The sequence below is a fragment of the Psittacula echo genome (genome assembly GCF_963264785.1).
Source record: "Psittacula echo genome assembly, chromosome: Z".
In the NCBI taxonomy this organism is placed as follows: domain Eukaryota; kingdom Metazoa; phylum Chordata; class Aves; order Psittaciformes; family Psittacidae; genus Psittacula; species Psittacula echo.
Window position 1 is genome coordinate 45,567,401 of NC_137742.1, and position 20,225 is coordinate 45,587,625.

Genomic DNA, 20,225 nt, shown 5'->3' on the forward strand with positions numbered 1-20,225 from the left:
CTGTATGATGATAATACCTTTATATGGGTGTAAGATTAGTGAGAAATTTGTCATCCAAGGAATGCTGTCTCAGAACAGCATATTCAGGAAGCAGTAGTAAAAGATGCAGTATTTGCATATACAAAGCTTAGATACATAGAGAGAGCTTCCAAGGTGTACAGCAAAGATACTGCTACAGCAGTTGAGCTAGTTTGTTTCTTGTATTATGTGAACACCGTAATTACAGTTTATTCTCTTAACTTGAATGGAAGGAAATGCAGAATGAATAAAAGTTCAGGTATAAGAGTGTATGAGGTAGCTGGTCCACAAAATAAACCAAATGATATCTGCATGTTTTGAGATTTGCATGGCAGTACAAACCAGTGGCTTTTGATTGTTTGGAAAGCACTTCAGAGATATTTAAACCACTTTAGTAACAACACAACGTACTTTATATCACTTTTCAAAAAATACTTGAGGTATGAATACATAGGCAAAACTTTCAATTTCTGTGTAGTTAGCATTGGCAGTTCCTTTTGTTTAAAACAAAAGCCCCATTTCTCTTTATATCTTCCATTCGCCAACTCCTCTCCAGTGAAAGTGAGGAAAATGTTGAATGACAAGTGCTAGCCTGAATTATTAGTTCCGTAATCGTACACTGTTTGGGAGTCAAGTTTGTTACACTTCATCTGAGTCTGTATTCAATTAGTCAGAAAAAAAGTAAAGAAGAATCCTGCCTTTGTATACCTAGGCTTGACTTGCAAATTTGCATAACATTGCAGCTGCTATTGATTTCAGTTAGGATTTTGATAAGCTTTACCTCAGTACTTGCAATAGAAAACACATTGTTGGGATAATGATATTATTTTTGTACATATTTAGGGGAAGACTTGATTGAAGAAAAGACACAAGTTGCATTTAGTCAAATGCAATGGTAAATAAAATCATTATTTACAGACTGTTGAGTTAAACTCCCCAAATTACCACATATTTATGAAAAGACATCACAGTTCAAGTAAAGAAGACAACATGGGGTTTATAAGCATGTTTGATTGTTTCACAGCTACATTTTTCTTTTTTTTTTGTTTTCTAATGTGTCTCTTGTACCTGTCATTAAGACATTTTGCTTCAGTGAGTGCACACACGCACTTTCTGCCTGTTTCCCACTGATTTAGTCATGTTGGACCAATGACAGTTTATGTGTAGGTGCTAAACTTCATACAAAATATCAGCATGTTTTTTACAACATTGTTGAAGTAACAGCACTGATTGAAAGCAAAGATATAGCGCCTAGCATTTAAATAAGTACAACAATATATATGCATGTGTATCTTTTTGTCCTGTTATAGCTTTTCCCAATGATGCTCTTAAGAAATTACAAAACCAAACAAACACAAGCAAAGAATCCAAACCAACAACAACAAAAAAACCAACACCCCCCCAAAACCAAAACAAACAAACAAACAAAAACAAACAAACAAAACAAAACCCACGAAACAAAACCCCAGACCTTTAATCTCTGGTATTACATTCTGCAGTAATTTTTATCCTCTTTTGTTGAAGTGCATCGTTCTCTTACAAATTTTAGCTTGTCTTTTTATGCTTTTTTCACTTGATTTTTAGTTTGCTTTAATGTGATTCCTATTTCATCTGTTTCATTGGTACAGAGGTTGGGTATATAGTAATTAACAGTCTTGATCTTTTACTTTTTTTTCATGATACTAAAAAGGCTGTCTATGTAAGTGACCAAATAAACAGTTCATTCCTTTAATTTCTGTCTTTTCTTCTTGGATAAAACTGAGACATTCTCTTAGGGTGATTGTGATCCAATATTTCATAAGCCAAGCACAGCCTGAAGGAAAAATAGATACCTGTCTTGTCTGAAACACAGCCATTTATCCATGTATTTTAATGTCGTAAAATCAGCAGTGCTGTTGAATACAATGCATCTGTTCATCTCATCTCAAGGTAATTTTTATATAACATAGTTTTGGGCCCAAATGAAACATTTAAATCATCTTTCTAGCTCTTAATTAGGTGACTAATGCATGCATGCCTTAAATTATTTCTACTAGATTGGTCTAAATTCTTAGTAGCCTTATACTGGTTTTCTGTATTGTCAATGCCATGTGCTTTAAAAAAAGAAAAAAGTATCATTTTTACCATTAGATGTCTTTTCAATAAAGCAACTATTTTGTAGCTCCATTACTATTGACTCTAAAAAAAATCTGGAAAAATACAATGTGATAGCACTGATTGTACTTCTATAAATTTTGGTCTGATGTGAGTCTGAGGTTGTAAGAATAATAGTTTAACGGATGTGTGTGTTGTTTGTATTTTATAATCACTTCCAGTATAATTTTAAAGAGAGGATTTTATTGTGTATATATCCAATTTATAATGCATAGTGGTGTAACATTACCCACACACAAGAGGGCACACTAAGCCCTCTGGACTATAATTGTGAAAACCTTTTCAGTTAGGGTAAATAATATCTGCAAAGAAAATAATAAAGGCACACCATGAATGTGGTGCTGTGTATAATTTTTAATGTTTTGTATGAATATATTGTGGATGTGCCAGAAAACCCAACTAATCTTACCTTAAAGTCGTTTTGGTTTAGTTACGTGGAGCTCTGTGACTGAAGATTATCATTATTGTTTAAACTGGTTTAAAGAAAAGAAAAAGAAAGTAATCTAACATGCCATATTTGTTTTCTTACCATAGTGTGTTATAGTCAAAAGATTACAAATAAAGAGTTACCATGGTGAAGTGAGGTTCCACGATTCAAATACAGACATTTAATGATCTGGAAAACTTTTTCAAATTATTGTTAACTTTTGGTAAAGTTCTTTCCTGTTCACGTTAGAGATTTTATTTTGTATTCCCTCTCTGAAACAAGCACAATGCTTCTTATCTTCCATAGCTAAAATTATGTGTAGAGTGATTTATTTTTTTTTAAAGATATATTAGTATTGCTTGAATAATTTTTGTCCTTGGATTTTTCTTAATTTATTACTGAAGTAACAATTAATTTTTGTTTTAAGGACCATTTCCTCTTGGTCTTTTCTATACTATTTTAGTTTTTGTAATCTTGCTTCAGAGCTTTTTTAGAGTCATTGATGGGACTAAATAATTAGACTTTACTATGCATCTGGGTTTCTGTTCATCTCTCTGCTTTTCTCATCCTTCTCTTCCTAAGAAGACATTTAGTGGCCTAATCTCCATTAAAAGCACTATATACTCTCTATGTAGATCTGTAATATGTTCTGAAAATATATCATACAGATTGCAGAAGATGGCTTAAGATGCTTGTAAAAAGAGTCTTAAGGAATCTTCTTTCAAAAAACAATGAATGCTGCTAATAATGCTTAGGCATCTTCATTATTACAGACAATTAACATTTTTAAGTATTCCACACACTCTGAATACTGTGTGGAAGATCTCCCTAATACTAGAGCAATACTAAAACTAAATTCTATGTGGAAAATGAACCGGCAACTTCAGAGACAGTGGTGTAGTCTGACAGCTACTAACCATATAATCTATTTTGCAAATTTCTGTTTAACTTGACCCTGGAGCAGAAGAGTAATACTTTGTCCTCTTATAATTTTAGCTACATTCTAGACTTCTATTAAAGATGTAAAAAACACTGTTTCATGGGAGTATATTTTTCTAGACTCATCTTTAAAATGGTGTATTTCTGTTCTTTATTTGCTCCTTACCTTTTCATGTAATGTTTAAGTTCAACAACAAGAAAAGCAGCTCTGCAGAATATGAAAATGTATTCTTAAAAAGTCAATTCTGTGGGATGCAGTATAATATAGAATGCAGTTGTATCTGCAAGTCAGCTTAAAATCATTTTGGTTGTCTTTTCTCTGTGCCCCTCTAAGAAAAGTCTGGCTGCATGTTCTATATGCAGCCCTTTGGTTACTGGCATGTAGCAGGTGATCTTTCCTAACTGTCTCATCCCAAGACTGACCAGATCCTGTGCCATCAGCCTCTGTCCTCTTATATTTGTGTGCTTCAGTCTTCCAGTCATGTTAGTGGCTCTCTGCTAGGCCAGTTGTGTCAATGAAATTGCAGTTTTTCATTAGAATTAATATCAACTCAGTTTCTTTCCAGAGGATTAAGGTAAGCTGAGTGAATTGTTAGGCATTTAGCTTATGACTATTTAGAAGAAAAAAAATCACGCAGTAGAGTCTTCTTAAAAGTTGTTAAAATAATCTGATTGTTTTTTCTTACTGAGCAACTGAGCTGTTAAATAATGAAGAAATAGTAGATGTTTTGCTTTGCCTCTGGAAGGACTGTAGTGTCCTATATTAACTTTAATTTGCCTTTGAATTAATTTTTAATTTATTTGTTTTTAATTTAAAACCCCACCAACCAAATTCTTAAAACCATCTTCAACATTCAGCAGTGATTTATTTTTTAACTCTGAGATAATTTAAAATTTATTTCAACATACTTAAACGTAGTTGAGTCTGCCCAGATTTTGCTCAATTTTTGTTAAATTTGGATATGGCCCCATGCCTGGTCTAAGTCCATCCCGGTCTGAACTGCCTCCTGAAGGGTAGTCATATTCTCCTCCGATCTGCCTGTTCCTGCCTCTTCCCTTCATTTGTCCTCTGCAGTTGTGTAGCTTCATACAAAGGAAGGCTGTGCAGAAATCTGAGGAAAAAAGACACATTTCATATTGTGGCATCCCAGGCTAAGATTAGCTTTGTTTTGTTATGAATACACATCCTCATGTGTGTCATGCTAGCAGTAGTGGAGTCATTGGATGACCTCAATCCGTAGAGGTTGCAAGCACTTTGTAATTCAGTGTGTAAGTGATTTTTAAAAATGACTTTAAATCACTAAGCTGAAATTCAGTTGTGATTAAGTACGAAGTATTATGGAAAGAGAAATCCAGGGTGCAAATAAAAAATTGGGAAACATTCAGATAATTGTTTTGTAGTTGTAGCAATATTGGCTCAGGTTTAATAGAACAAACACTAAGATTTGCTGAGGTTACAAAGAAACACCACTTCTAGCTTTAGCAATTCAAGTATTTATTGTCTTTCTCACAGGGGCTCTGCTGCCCCTGTGGATCTGTTGAATGACCAGGCTGTGTAAGTGCTGTTAATTTATTGGGGGCAAAATGAACTCTTTCATCTCAGAGCACAATTTTAACTTTATTTTAATAATCTGCCTATTCTGAACTGCTGTGTGGAGTGACTGGAGAGGTGGAAGGGGTGGGAAGCAAATCAGTGCTTCCACAGTATAGCTAAGTCCTCTGTACCCAAAACTTTAGGAATCATGAATTTAGTGAAGCTTAGAGGGGGAAAAATGTTTATAGGAAAGAATATGTAATTACATAGTATTAAAAACTGGATCATGCTAACTAGTGAAACTGAACAATTCCCTTCTGCACAGGTATTTATAAAGCAGTAAAAGTATGTTTTATATTCCTTGAGATAGCTTACCTCAAGAGAAAGAACTAGAATCTTCCACTCAGGACTTTTCCAGACGATATAATTAATCTGTCAGATATATGAGGTATGTATGCAATAGTGGAGACACAAAAATCAACCAACCAACCAACCAAAAAATATATACTTTGAGAATATTTTTAAAGAAACTAGAGTTTGGATGACATGGGTAATAAAGGCCAAATATGGTAGAAACTACACAGTTGGCTGATGAAAATACATTTTGATATGACTAAAGGGTAACCTACAAAATTGTAGTTCACATATACAGGACACATTTTAAATGGCTCCCTCCATTTGTGTGAAAATTATTGCTTTTACTGAGGATTGGGGGTGTATTTTGAGCAGTGCAAATATTTAGAGTCATACTGTGGACTTCTAAATATTTTAAATTCAGCAAACTAGATAAGTGTGCACAGCTAATTTGGGCAAATATGAATAGGATAGGGCAAGAGCTGAGAGTCCCATGCCTTGTCGGTATTGTGGAACCCTAGACAGTGAGGTAGCAGGAGTGCTCTACTAATACCTAGCATTATTTTGTACAGCTAAATGTTTCCATACACAGAGTGCTGTCTTTAGTCTCTATTTTAATTTGAAAGTTTAGAAGAGCTCTAAAGAGGACTATCTCAAATTACTTGAGACACCACATCACTTCATAGGAGGCAACTATCCAATGTAAGGCTTTAGTCAAGAAATCAAGTAATCACTTTTAACAGAAGTGTGCTTTGCACAGAAGACACAGCTTTTTGCTATCAATAATGAAATTGTCAAAATGAAGTACAAGAATACAAAGATATTTGCGTGAGTCCCCAATACCGTCAGAACAGAGTCAGCTTCTTTGTTTTACAGTTCTGATGTTCTGTAGGCTCCTAAAAATATTTATTCCACTAAAAGGTTCTTCAGAGGTTCAGAAGTTGAGACATCTGAAAACAACCATTAAAATTCACTTACTAGTGCTTGGAGATAGAGAGGCTACCTACAATTTTTGAAAGCTGAGATGTCTAAAGTTTGGGTGATTTGAGAGAAGATTAAACAGACACAGTGTTACAACTGAATTAAAATTCAGTGTGTTCCTCTTGTCTGTTGCTGTGTTTGTAAACACAATGAGATGTGTCATCACCACTAAACAAATTTCAACTGTAGAAAATGAATGTCCACTCTGTGTGGTTTTTAGCCTTATTGGCCTTTGTTTTCAATTGTCTCTAAAAATCTCATGCATTTCATGCTTGGTATGATAGTTTCGAAGGGGATTTGTATTTATAGAATTTATTTTTTTGATGATGCTTCAGGTAATTGTGGAGGGTTTTTTATTTGGATTGAGTTTACTTGTATAGCACTGTTTGTCACCTTTTAATCTGCCCTGTTGCTTAATGTTAAGTAAATGTGTTAAATGAAAGTTAAACTATGTACTTGCTTTTATAGGTATCTAGATATTTTCCAGTAGGAAGACTTCTGTGTTCTGTAAGATGCTGTTACCTCAAGTGTTAATGAGTTTCCAGCTATAAAAATGTAATTATATACCTTAAGTATTTAATTATAAATTTGAAAAATCTTCATGAGCAATCTCAAGAGGAATATTTGGAACACACTCATAGTAAATTGTCTCATTTTCTTGTAATTTACTGGAAGGGCGGATATGAGAGCATTTGTAATGTGGAAAGTATATTAAACTGTGCATTGTATATATTAAATTACTGCTTTAAAACTTTAAGACATTTGAGATGATTTAGGCTTACTCTTGTTGCTTAGAATCGCAGTAGAGAAATGATCCCTATCTTTTGAGGTAGTGCATTTGAAATAAATATGGCAACCGTTAAAACAAACAGTGCAGTAATAGATTAAATTAGATGTTGCATAACCATGTATCTGTTCTAAAAGATTATTGTGGTTGAAGAGAATCAACAGGAGGCTTGTCGTAAACTTTGTTTCCTTCAGTTTTTAAAAGCTGTCTACAAATACTTTCACTTGGGGTCTTCTCTGAAAAATAAAGCCAGTGGTTTTGACAGCAAATCCTGAAGCAACTACCTTGATGTCAGCCTTTGGAGACAAAATCATCCTTTGGCTGTGCTGTTTCAAATAAAAGCAAAAAATAAATAGGCTATTAATAAGTTTTATTTTTTACTTTTATTCTTTGTATTTATTTATATTTTTATTAGTTTATAATTAAGTTTATTAATAAAAGTTAAACTTCTAGTTATTATCTAAAAGTGAATTTCTGAAATGGTTGTGAAACAATTGTCTGACAATTTTTTATTTTTATTTTTTTAGTAGAATGTGAGAAGAGGAGGAGCTGCAATTCATTTCAATACTGTAATATTAATCAAAATTATTTTTAAAACTGGGAGGCTGAATATCCTTGCTCTTTATGGAGACGTCGTATGTAAGCAATGTCTGAGTCTTTGTGAAACTGTTGCCCAATAGACTAGAAAATGGAGCCACAGCTGGACCCCACGAAGGATGATTTGCCCTTAATGGCCAACACAAATTACATGCTTGTAAGGCATTATGTATTGGACTTGGATGTGGATTTTAAAAATAAAGTTATTGAAGGCATCATAGTTTTATTCTTTGACACTGGGAGCCAGTACCTGAAAAACAGCAGTAGTGGCAAAGAATGCTGCCAGTCACAGTTTGATGAAACCTGTAAAGTGAAGGCATGTGAACCCTGCTACACGCCTGTAACAACTGTGAGTGCCTGTTCACCTAAACCAGAATATAATGATTTTGCTGTCTGTGGTAAAGGTGAAGAAGACACTTCTGATAAAAATGGTAACCATAGCAACGAGGCACAGGCTTCTGGGATTTCTAGTTCAAAGGACATTTGTGACATACAGAATCACGGGAACAAGGATTTTCTGCTGATACTGGACTGCTGTGATTTATCTGTGCTGAAGGTTGAGGAGGTAGATGTTGCTGCTGTGTCAGGCGTTGAAAAATTCACAAGGTCTGCCAAGCTAATGAATGTTTCAAAGGAGTTGGAAAATCTCAGGAATCAGATTGTACATGAACTTGTGACTTTACCTGCAGATCGCTGGAAGGAACAGCTATACTATTTTACTCACTGCAGCCAGGCACCTGGCTGTGGAGAGCTTCAGTTTACTACTGGTACTTGGAGCTTGGAGATAAGAAAATCAGGAGTTCAGACTCCAACAGACTTTCCTCATGCAATAAGAATATGGTACAAAACCAAACCAGAGGGAAGATCTGTTACATGGACTACAGACCAGAGTGGCAGGTATGTAACTATTAACTAAAAGCTTTGCACACAATAGTTTTAAACATAAGTGCAAGAATGTAGAATCATGTAATGCTGAGCAGCTGTGAAGATGATGAGCATCCTCTTCCACTGTTTTTATTTTCTTGTTTTGAATCCTGTTGCTGTAAAGCAAACTCTGCTCAAGAAACCTTAACAGACTTGCAGACCTCAGGCCTGTCTAAGTGATTTGCATTTACTCATTCTGAGCGGGAGTAAATAATTGTATATTAGAGTAAGTGTGTGCAGGTAATAAGGAATTATCACTTGGGGGAAGAGAAGGTATGCATGACAGGTTACTTTAATACTTTGTACTAGCACACACAACTGATCATATAACATAAAGATCAGTATACATAATATTTAATACAATTGCTTCACAACTAGTCTTTTATCAATATTGTAATAAGTTTAGAAATGCAGTCTTTTTCTGTTAGTCTCTCATAATCAACTTCTAAAATCTTTATTATATAAAGTATATTGATGGTAGCAAACGAACTGCAAACGGAAACTGCAGGAAGAATTTGCAGTTTATCTAGCATTTGTACAGTGCTGTATCTTTAAGATAAGCTCTTTACAGGGAGGAGGTCCTATAAAACAGTCCACTCTTGACTTCTGCAACTGTAATTTTTTACTGTAATTTTCAAAGCTGGATTTGAATGGCTGTTAGTTCCTTGTGATGTCTTGAAAAACAGAAACAGAGTTGGGAGATGAGGAAGAAATTGGTCTAATTGAGGACTTGCTTTTCATCTCCAAACTAGAGATACATGGTTACCTTTAATTTCAGTTACGCTAATAGAAATTAAGAATCTTCTCACTGGCATCCATGTTAGGGAGGGAAATGAGGCCTTTTAATTGTGTAACTGATAGTTAGGTAGTTCTCTTGCTAAACCATGAGCATCATTAAACCCAGGAATGTACAGTTGTACACAAGCACATGGAATTTCATAAATGAATAATGAAGTAGGCAAAGATGGCTCGATGTGGGTCAGGTAGTCTGATGTTAGCAAATAGTCTCAAGCTGGTTTATTTTTAGTCTTTTGTATAGAGTATTCCAGAAACTAATGCCTGTGAGAAAATAAGTTTTCAGATCACAGTCATAGACTCTTTCTTGCTGCATTTTAAAAATCAAATTCTGTATGTGATGAACCCATAAATACAGTGGTGAAGCTCAGTGTACAAAATGCTGTCATATTTTTGCTTCCCTTTCTAAAAATAAAGTCGATTCATAATGTATGAAGGAAGTACATTATATTCTTATATGGGAATTATTTAGATTTCTCCAATTTATGCGTATAGTGCTTTTTTAGGCAGATGTGAAATCCTTTCTCAATGGAGTCTGTATGATTACAGACATTGTATAGCCACTTCCAATATGTTTCTTCTAATTTAACACTAATACAATGTTTCGAAATTCAACCTATGAACTATTTTATGAAGACTTCCAATTTATTTGTTTTAAACAATGATGTATTACAGTACACATAAAAAAAAAAAGAAAGGTTACAACAGTGCTGTGTGGGATGAGTTTAGTCAAGTTGAGATACGTGTATGCAAACCTGATGTTGGCATAGCAACGCACAGTTCTGCTTTCACTGGAGGAACTGAACACATGGAATTTCAGTATTTGCTTGTTCGGGCTTTTGATACTAGAAAATATATTAATGATCAAGAAGAAAGGTTTTCTTTAGCCTTAGAACATGTTTCTTGTAATAATATGCTTTTTAGGGCCTTTATGCCCAGGTAATAAAAAGGGGATAAAATAGAAGAATAAATTATATGAGTGTATGTGGCTATGCACATGTAAATACACATATATGTATAAACATGCCCACTTTTTCTTGTGTGTCTCCAGAAGGTGCAAGGACTATATCAGTTCTTAAAACTGGCAGGTAACTTCTAACAGTGCTCAATAACAAAATTATTAAAATAAATAAATAAATAAATAAAGTGTTGATTGTAATATTTGTAATATGTTCATCATGAACAAAGAGCAGTTCTGTTTTAAAGTTTTTCAACTGTTTACTAGCACAATACAGCACTGGGATTTGAAACTAAGAAGGTAATTTTAGCAAAATTACTTTTGCTTGAAGTATTCTTAGTATTATGTAATTATTTAAAATAAAAAACTTACTGTAGACACTGTAATAACCACCTCGTGGAGGGAATAATGTGTATACAACATCATTCGTTACTTGGAAGGAGAAACTTCTTGCCAGCCCATCAAGGTGTTGAATCAGTTTTGCCTAACTCTGTGTAGCAGTGTTAAGTCAGCATGGCTACTAGTGTCTTTCAAAATAATGCTTTCTCATGATCATTGTTAAGAATCATGATTTGCTAAAATATCCAGGGATCCCATATCTTATTGTTTAAGAAAAGGATTAAACACATTTGGGTTAAAATTGAGGAGGTGATATCCCTAGCAAACAGCCTTGCAAATTCACTTCTAATAGGAAATTTCTCCAACCTTTTTTCTGCCCTTATTGCCATTTCTAGCACTGTCATAAATTAGTTAACAGTTTTGTTGATATTAATGCACAACTGGGATAGAACTAATTTTCTCATGGTGGGATTAGGAATGAAAGAGTATCTTTGATATGAATGAAATCAGTGAAAAACATTCCATGACACTGAAACCTTTCAGTAGAGGGTCCTAATGCTGCAAGCTACCTGTTCATTATTTATCTTGGCATACATGAATAGGTACATGAATTGGTCAGGCATGTGCATTTATTTTTTCAAGTTGAGTCCAAGATATCAGGTATACAGAAAAGTAGAAATTCTGGAAAGTAAAGGGGATGGGTTGAATTACTCCAAGTGTATGATTTTCATGAGAGTTTATGGGAGAAGTACATTTTTAGAAGCTATTAAAGGATGATTGAGCAGTTTTGGGGGAAAGAGCTCTAGAAAGAGTTAACTACGTGCTAATTTTCTGAAGTGGGAAATATTGGAAAACATGAAATTACCTCCTTAAAAAATTATTATGAAATCTTGATATTTATTTAAACAATGTAAATGTCTTACCAATACAAAATATTTTGTACTTCTGTAGTTGATTATGATATCTTATTGTTATATTAAAATATCAGTTATTTTTTAAGAATTCAGAAGTGCCTTTATGAAAACTATAAAGGTGAATACAGCAAGCATAAATGTACAATTTGGTGAAAGTGCTAATTCTAGCATGTATTCTATAATTAAATGCTTGGACAAAAGAAGGCTCTGAGGAGACCTTATAGCAGCCTTCTAGTACCTAAAAGAGGCCTACAAGAAATCTGGAGAGGGACTTTTTACAAGGTCATGTAGTGACAGGACAAGGGGGAATGGCTTTAGACAGAAAGGGGGAATTTAGATTAGATATTGGGAAGAAATTCTTTACTATGAGACTGGTGACACACTGGCACAGGTTGCCCAGAGAAGTTGGGATGCTCCATCCCTGGAATTGTTCAAGGCCAGACTGGAAGGGTCTTTGAGCAACCTGGTCTGGTGGAAGGTGCCTGTGACAGAAGGGTTGGAACTAGGTGATCTTTGAAGGTCACTTCCGACTATAACCATTCAATGATTCTATCTAAAGGCTGCAAAAAGGTTTGCAAAAAAGGTTTGTGTCCTTAGTGATTGAGTGGTACTTAAGAGTGAAGAACAGCATTTGGCTACAATGAGCTAGCAATTTGCAATGCATATTGTCTGAGTATTGGCTACAAGTTATTCCCTAATCATACTCACATACCTGGGAATTTTAGACCATACTTAGAACATGTTTGCAGTAGACCTGCAAAAAAAAAGAGGGTAATTGTAGTGATTCCCAGGCTAGATCAAATAGTTGCTCCCTACTTAGTCTGGAGCCTTTCTGATTACCCTCAAAGTTCAGCATAATGTTTTAGTTTTGTATTGTCTGTCTCCAAAGTTTATTAACATTATAGAGTCAACCACAGAGCTATTTTGCACTAATGAAAAGAGGGAAGGACGGAGAGCTAAAAGGAATGAGGAAGAAGCTTACCAAAGTACACTTGCTGAAAGAGATGCTCTTGACCTCTGTAAACTTGGATGCTAGTTCCCTTCACCACTGGTTATGATGACATAGGTGTGTGTACAGCTAGGTGATAAGGCGTATGAGGGAGCTAAGATAACTGAAAATAAGCAGGCAGAGGAAGGGAATGTGTTACAGGAGTTAGTTGGAGTATGTTACTGCAGTTGGTTTGGAAGGTATCTGTTTCACTGATAGTACAAGTTTGTGCCAGTGTAACCCTCTATCTGTAGCTGTTATGGAGTCTCAGGCATCCTTTCACTTTTCATAATGTATTTGATGTTTTCAAAGCAGATTTCTCCAGGGTAGAGGTTGGAAAGATGAGTCACTTTCAAACTGTAAAACAGAAAATATGTGATGAAAATAATTCTTTATTTTTCAGTGGCATGGGTTAGCATCATTATGTGCTCTTGGAATCTGGAAATGCAGGAAGGAAATAAAGAGCTTGTTTTTCTTCATGGGCAAGGTTTGGGAGAATAAGGTGCTCCAGAATCCAAGCAAATCACAGACTAAATCCTAAATGGCTACCATCAACTGTGGGGAATTCTCTCCTGTTATTTTCTGTGATTTTTCTCCTATGATGAATATTTATATTTGAGTAATTAATGAAGCAGTCTGAATTTTTGATGGATTAGTAATGTTTGATACAGTGATTTCTAATGAAGAACAAATGGTATCAGGAATAGAATGGAGAAGTAAAGTAAAAATTAAAAAAAAAAAAAAAGTAGGCAGACTGAGTAGAAAATGAGCTGATTTGGTATTTCTGGAAATGTGGATGGCAATGAACAAATACTTCTAAAAATTAAAAATAGCTCCTCTGAATTGGTTTCCTGACAAAAAAAGGAAGACTGTGAGAAATGAGGGTTTTTTTAGGGAACTTCATACTTTTTCAGAGTTACAGCAAATTTCATGGCCTGGCAGGACAATGTAGGTGGATGTAGGTGAAGTACATGCCTATGGTACAGGACAGAGGAAGGAAGAGCTGGGCACTCGCAGACACACTGCATACTGCGGTACAGGGAGCTAGGTTGATGATACTCCTTCAGGAAGAAGAAATACAAAAGGCAAGCTGCTTCACTAAAATGTGCCAATGAGAGAACCACACTTGATCAGAGGAGGCTGAGAATTAAATAGTATTATGAAAATACCATTATCCATATGAACAATAAGTCTTAAGTGTTTTAATTTTCAAATCGAAAAAGGAGGTGAAAGCAGAGTATTGAAGAGCTAGTGATGGGGAATGAAGAGTCAAATCAGCATTTGTGTTTGTGAATTTGTCAATGAAGAAACCCAAGCAACTGCTGATTTTAGAACAGAGCTGAGAAAGTCCAGCTGTGTCACTGTTCATATCCATACGAAAACCATCTTCTGTTTTCAAAGACAGAGGCTTACAAGGGGTTTGATTTTTTTTTTTTTTTGTCCCTGCTGTGGGAATAGAACAATTAGGAAATCTCCTGATTTCTCTGCCAATAATGTTATTTCCAATATTTACTACCATTCAAACAGGAGTTATGGCTAATTAATTAAATTTTGCTTAAGCACAGTCAGGTGGTACTTCCTCATGTGTTACAGAAGTAGTATTAAAAGATTTACAGGGAATGGAATACCTAAGGGATTGGTCAGATGTGTGACTTCAAATTTAGGAAACTTTCTAGTAACAACATTGAGGAAGCTGTTAAGCACATTGCATTTGCCAAAAGTACAGGTCAAAGTAAGTGAAAATATCCTTATTATTAGAAGCAAAGTAGGAGCACAATTACTATTAAATTTATTTACTTTGGGTAAAAAAGATATGCTCTGTCTTAACTTCATTATCCTTGCTTTCTGGTGACGGCTGTACCAAAAGGTAAAACTTTTAAACAAGAGATTGTACAGGCACTGTGTCTAGAAGAAGCAGGATTGATATTACCTGATGTTGTCACCGAAAGTCAGGAGAACAGAAGTCTTTAATACCAATGTAGCATTAAGAAGAAGGCATTATATATTAACGGTGCTGGATGCATAGGGGATATCTCTGTCTAACATGCATGCAGATTTGTACAGGTTTCTTGCTTATAAACATTTTATCTCATACATATACATTATAATTCCCAGCATTAGCACAGTTTATTTTGGGTGAGGTTCCCAGGGGTACCTGGGACTCCTGGTAGTCATGTTTTTCTTGACCTTTGGCTGAACTTCTCTTGTTATCTTCCTTTTATGGTCTTAGGTTGGCTTCTCTTCTGACTTTGTGAGGAATGGTTCCCAGATCAATGAGCCGGACAGGCAAGGAAAATTCTTTGTTGTTGTCCTGGGTTCAGCAGTAGCAGTCATTTTTCTCCTTCTTAGTAGCTGGTTCAGTGCTGTGTTTTTGACTTTCAGCCTGGGAACAGTGCTGATAACACCGATGGTTGTAGTTGTTGCTCAGTAATGTTTAGTCTGACCAAGGACTTTCTGAGTCTCATGCTCTGCCAGGGAGGAGGGGAAGCTGGGAGGAAGCAGAGACAGGATGCCTGGCCCAAACTAGGCAAAGGGGTATTCCATACCACAGCATGTCATGCTCACTTACCCAGAAGGGCTAGATCACTGCTTGGATTGGGCTGGGCATCAGTCGACGGGGTGGTGAGTGGTTGTAGTCTGTTCCCTTGTTATTTCCCTTATCATTATTATTATTGGTGGTAGCAGCAGTGGTTTTGTGTTATACCTGAGTTACTGGACTGTTCTTATCTCAACCCATGGGAGTTACATTTGTTCAATTCTCCTCTCCATCCCTCTGTGAGCAGGAGGAGGAAGAAGTGGGGGGAGTGAGCAAGCAGCTGCATGGTTCTGAGTTACAGGCTGGGCTTAAACCACAACAGTTGTCTTGTTTCTTCTTGACATATGTATGGTTCAGTTAAAGTTCAACTTGGCAGTTTGCTTCAGCTAACAATCAGTAAAATGAGTCCTCTCCTATCAATGAGGACCACAAATTAGTGGGCAAAAGTCATGAAGCATCACTTTAGAAACATAGGCATCCAGCTGTTGAAAGAAAAGCATCAGAGTAACAGAGATTACAGGGCAAGTCAGTGGAATCACTCTTCTCACAATCATATTTAATACTTTTAAATTGGAGAATCATTTGAAAAGGGCATGGTTAGTTATTGACGTTTTATTCAACAGAAAAATGAAAACAAGAATACCTGCTCTGTTGGAATCTGGTGACAGTCACTGGCACCTTGCGGATACGTAAATTGATGAGGCAGAACAAAAACATCTGTGTGATTCACATGCCAGGAAATCCTGCTGCTTTGAAGAAATCGCACTGTAATTTAGAGTAAAAAAAGTTGCCAACAGCAGTAGTTCTACAGGGAGTGGCCTTGTAGTTGCAGGAGGTTGCCATCTTACATCCTTACACAAAGACAACCCTTGAAGAAATAGGGAATGTATTTTTTCACACACAGGAAAGGGATAGTTTCTGAGCTGGGTGTTTTCCTTGTGAAAGCTTTAAACAGGAAGTAGCCAAAACAGATTGACATGGCTGAGCCTTAGGACATAATTCAGGTGTTTGATGGCAGGTATCTCAAGGAAGACCTGCAGATTCCTGTTCAGAGAACAGAGTATCAACATTTCTTATTAGCTTTAAGGTAGTAGCTTAATTTGTTATTGTAATTTATATGCTTACATGGGAGAGTGAGATCTGCCAAGAGCTGGTTTGAACTGGTTTTGTTATGAAAATATATGAAATACTGATGAGTTAGGATTGCATGAATCAAATCTGCCTCAGAATAATTGGCTTTGGATATTACTGAACAACAGATTTGTGGTTGCCTGTTTTTCCAGTGTAACAAGTAATTAGACAAATAGTCTTGAGTTCTCTCTCTTACCTTACTTTTGTTGTATTCAATTTCCTTATCTCTTCCAGTTTATGGTGGCAAAGATTATGGCTGGCATAAACAACATATTACATAAATGGATGATTTGAACATTACAAAACTATTAAAACTGAAAGAAGAGACATGGAGAGGATAGGAAAAAGGAAAGGATCTGTGCAAGTTTCTTGCTGACTGGGATAAATCAGAAAAATGGAGAATTTTATATCCACTAACAAGGGTAGTCTAAAAGTAATTGTTTGTCATTGCTATTCTTTGATTGGTTGCATAGTATTTTTTCTTTTTCTCAGTCAGGTATAAAATCTTATCTGTATCAGGATAAGAATTATGTTTCTGGTCCTCTTAACATGCTGGGATGGCCTGACCCAGAACAAAGAAAACCGTCAGCTGCGCTGGGTGTTCAAAAGTCACACTGCACTATTACCAATGCTGGAAAAAGAAATTACTACTCTAAATAAAGTATAAAAAATTAGCAAAGTAAACTGTGATGTGTCAGGGGAAGCAAAACAATCTGTGGAGGTATTTCTTAGGGTGAGAAGAAAATACATTAAAAATTCCAGTGAAAGAAAAGTGTCATGGTTTAAGCCCAGCTGGTTACTCAGAACCACGCAGCTGCTTGCTCACTCCCCCCAGTTATTCCTCCCCCCACTCCTGGAGGGATGAGGAGGAGAACTGGAAGAATGTAACTCCCATGGGTTGAGATAAGAACAGTCCAATAACTCAGGTATAACACAAAATACTACTGCTACCACCAATAATAATGATAAGGGAAATAACAAGGGGAGAGAATAAAGCTGCTCACCACCTGCCAACTGATACCCAGCCTGACCTGAGCAGTGATCTGGCCCTTCCAGGTAACTCCCCCCAGTTTATATATTGGGCATAACGTGCTGTGGTATGGAATACCCCTTTGGCTAGTTTGGGCCAAGTGTCCCGTCTCTCCTTCCTCCCGGCTTCCCCTCCTCCCTGGCAGAGCATGAAACTCAGAAAGTCCTTGGTCAGAGTAATTAGTTGGCAACAACTAAAACCATCGGTGTTATCAGCGCTGTTCCCAGGCTGAAAGTCAAAAACACAGCACTGCACCAGCTACTAAGAAGAAGAAAAATGACTGCTACTGCTGAACCCAGGACAAAAAGATGAAGAAAAAAATAATAGTTGATGTCGTGCTGCCAGTCAGGCTTCCAGGTGGTCTCACTATGAATATACAAATACCTAATTAAAAGCAGATGTAATTGTTGTTCTGATAGTTTCCTCTTGAAATTTAGAATTTACATGTTTCATTACTATTTTCTTTGCAGACTTTGACATATTTGAATACATTTTTATTTGATATAATGAAGTTAGTAAGGATACCTGGACAAAAATGATGCTAAGACACATGAGCAGTGGAAAGGAGGCTGTTTTGAAAAAAAGATTATGTGCTTGACCAATCTTTCTCCACTTTTCTAACTCCCTTTTTACTTGGGTGTAATTGTAGAGATTTGTGACCTGCCTGTGTACGTATTTTAGAATGAAAATGTTTTAGGATAAAAAAAGATAGTTGAATAATTATTTCTTATAATGAGATGCTTCTTAGTCCAGCGTAAAAGCTGTTGGACTGAGAGGCTTGAAACTAAGCCTGAAGGCACAGCTTGAGCACTAGCACTAAGCAAATCTGTTCACTGTTTTACGTTTTACCCATCTGTGAAACGGTATTGACATTATTTGTAAAACACTTCGTGGTCTGCAAGTAAAAAATGTTCTCTGAGAACAAGATAATATTCATGGTCTTGGTAGTGTCTGTTCCGTGTTATGTTTGTATTGTATTTGACATAGCATTGTAACATTATGCTTAGCGCTGTTCTGCTAGCCCTTTTTCCCAGTTATTGTGACATTTCCCTTAGGATATGAAAATCTCCTGTAATGCTCTTAAGACTGGGTTAAATCAACGGCAGCCAGCAAAACCACCTTCACAAATGCATGGTAAATCATTAGTAAAATACGTATATCAGTAGCCATTAACCCCACCTTTCCCCTCATTCCTAGAATCACTACTAGGATCTGTTTTTATATCTTGTGTATTTTATTAAGTTTTTATGAATGAGGAGCCATCCTTCCCTCCCCATCCCCTCCCAGTAAACATATGATTTAGTATAAGTAGCATGTCCAGTATCTCTTAGCTAGGATTACAAGGAGAAGGCAGAACCTTGTAGGAGGTAAAAAAGCAAGCTCTTACTTTTCCTTGTGAACTCACCATTCCTTTTTCTAGGAGGAAACCCAAGTATTAATGTATTGTCAGAGTTGGTTACAGATTCAGTTTTAGTAGATTAATTCCAAAGAATTAAAGCTAATTAAAGATTTATACACATTAGTGGTCTTTTACATTTAGCTGTGCATTGTGTTTTACTGGATGAAAGATAACCACTTTCTCAAAAGATAACTACAGGTATCTTTTGAGCTTTACTGGATGTCTATGTCCTACTCTATTCACTCTGACACATGGCAGGGGGAGCCAGATTAATTTCATTTTCTGGTTCTGCATAGGCCTACATAAACTTTCAGTTTCACTGAAAGATCAAGCTGGCCTGCATTAGTTAAGCCACTGTAACTTGATTGTGCCATGGGCAGCTCTGAATTCAATACCATAGATAGCACTCTTGACTAGAGGGCAAAAGTAGCTTCAGAATATTTTTCATGTGTGGCCATCAGTATCTTCCAAGTTCTTTCCTCTGGGAATAATTTGAATGGAGGAGCTGTTTGGATGGGAGTAAAGAAGATACTCAGATCTTAGCCATTTCAAAATAGGTTTTACCCTAAAAATTTGTCTTCTGTTTTCCAAAGTGTTCTGATGATATTTACACTCAAGTTATGAAAGATACTGATCAAAATATTTTTAGCCTCAAGCATTTACAAAATAATTTGTCATGCTCCCAGATTATTTAAATATCATAGTTTTTTAAAAACTCAAGGCAGTGAAGTGATGCTTTCAAGATTTTCTTTATCTGGAGAAACCTACTGACTGTGTTTAGTTTATATAATTTATAAATTATATAAACTTATTAAGTTATGTTTATATTTATATTATACTTATATAATTTATATTTGAAAATCTAACTTTTTTAGTACTAGGAATTTAGATAAAACTGCAAAATGCAATGAAAGAAGTAGAAGAAGGATTATTATATCTGAACACCAACAATAGCAAGGTAGGAGTTAATGAAAGGCCTTGTTACCTTCCCAGCTGTGGCTAAGCTGCTAGTAAGAAATTGGCTGGCATGAAATATTGCAGCTGAAATTGGAAAGGGGCAGTAGATGGAGAGGATACCTAGGAGAGGGTTAGAGAAACTGCAAAAAGAACAGTACTACAAGGAAGATTGCTACATGAAAAGCAAGAAGGAGACTGAGGCTGATAGGAAGAAATACTTGCTTCTCATTATATGCCCTGTGGTTGAAATTCTGAAAGGCAGGTGAGCTAGCATGCATTACATTAGTACAAGAAGAAATGTAAAATAGTCAGGATTTATTTTGGCTTGGACTAAAGAAGGTGCAAGGCTAGATCTGTTGCTCACAGTTTGCATGAGCCTCCAGGTTGCATGGAGAGATGGGATTAATGATCATGAAAGCACTACTGTGATGACAACAGGGAGGTGGCAAAGGTGTCAAATGAA

At 35.9% G+C, this 20,225-nt stretch overlaps 1 protein-coding gene across 2 annotated transcripts in view; it reads left to right on the plus strand.

Moving 5' to 3' along the window:
- Nucleotides 1-7,882: 7,882 nt before the first annotated feature.
- Nucleotides 7,883-20,225, plus strand: part of AOPEP (aminopeptidase O (putative)) — a gene marked incomplete at its 5' end in the record, with an annotated part of 182,995 nt that continues 170,652 nt past the window's right edge. For both annotated transcript variants that reach the window (XM_080636534.1, XM_080636535.1), the window contains one exon: nucleotides 7,883-8,688. In XM_080636534.1, coding sequence (XP_080492660.1) covers nucleotides 7,883-8,688 — 806 coding nt within the window. The remainder of the gene's footprint in view (nucleotides 8,689-20,225) is intronic.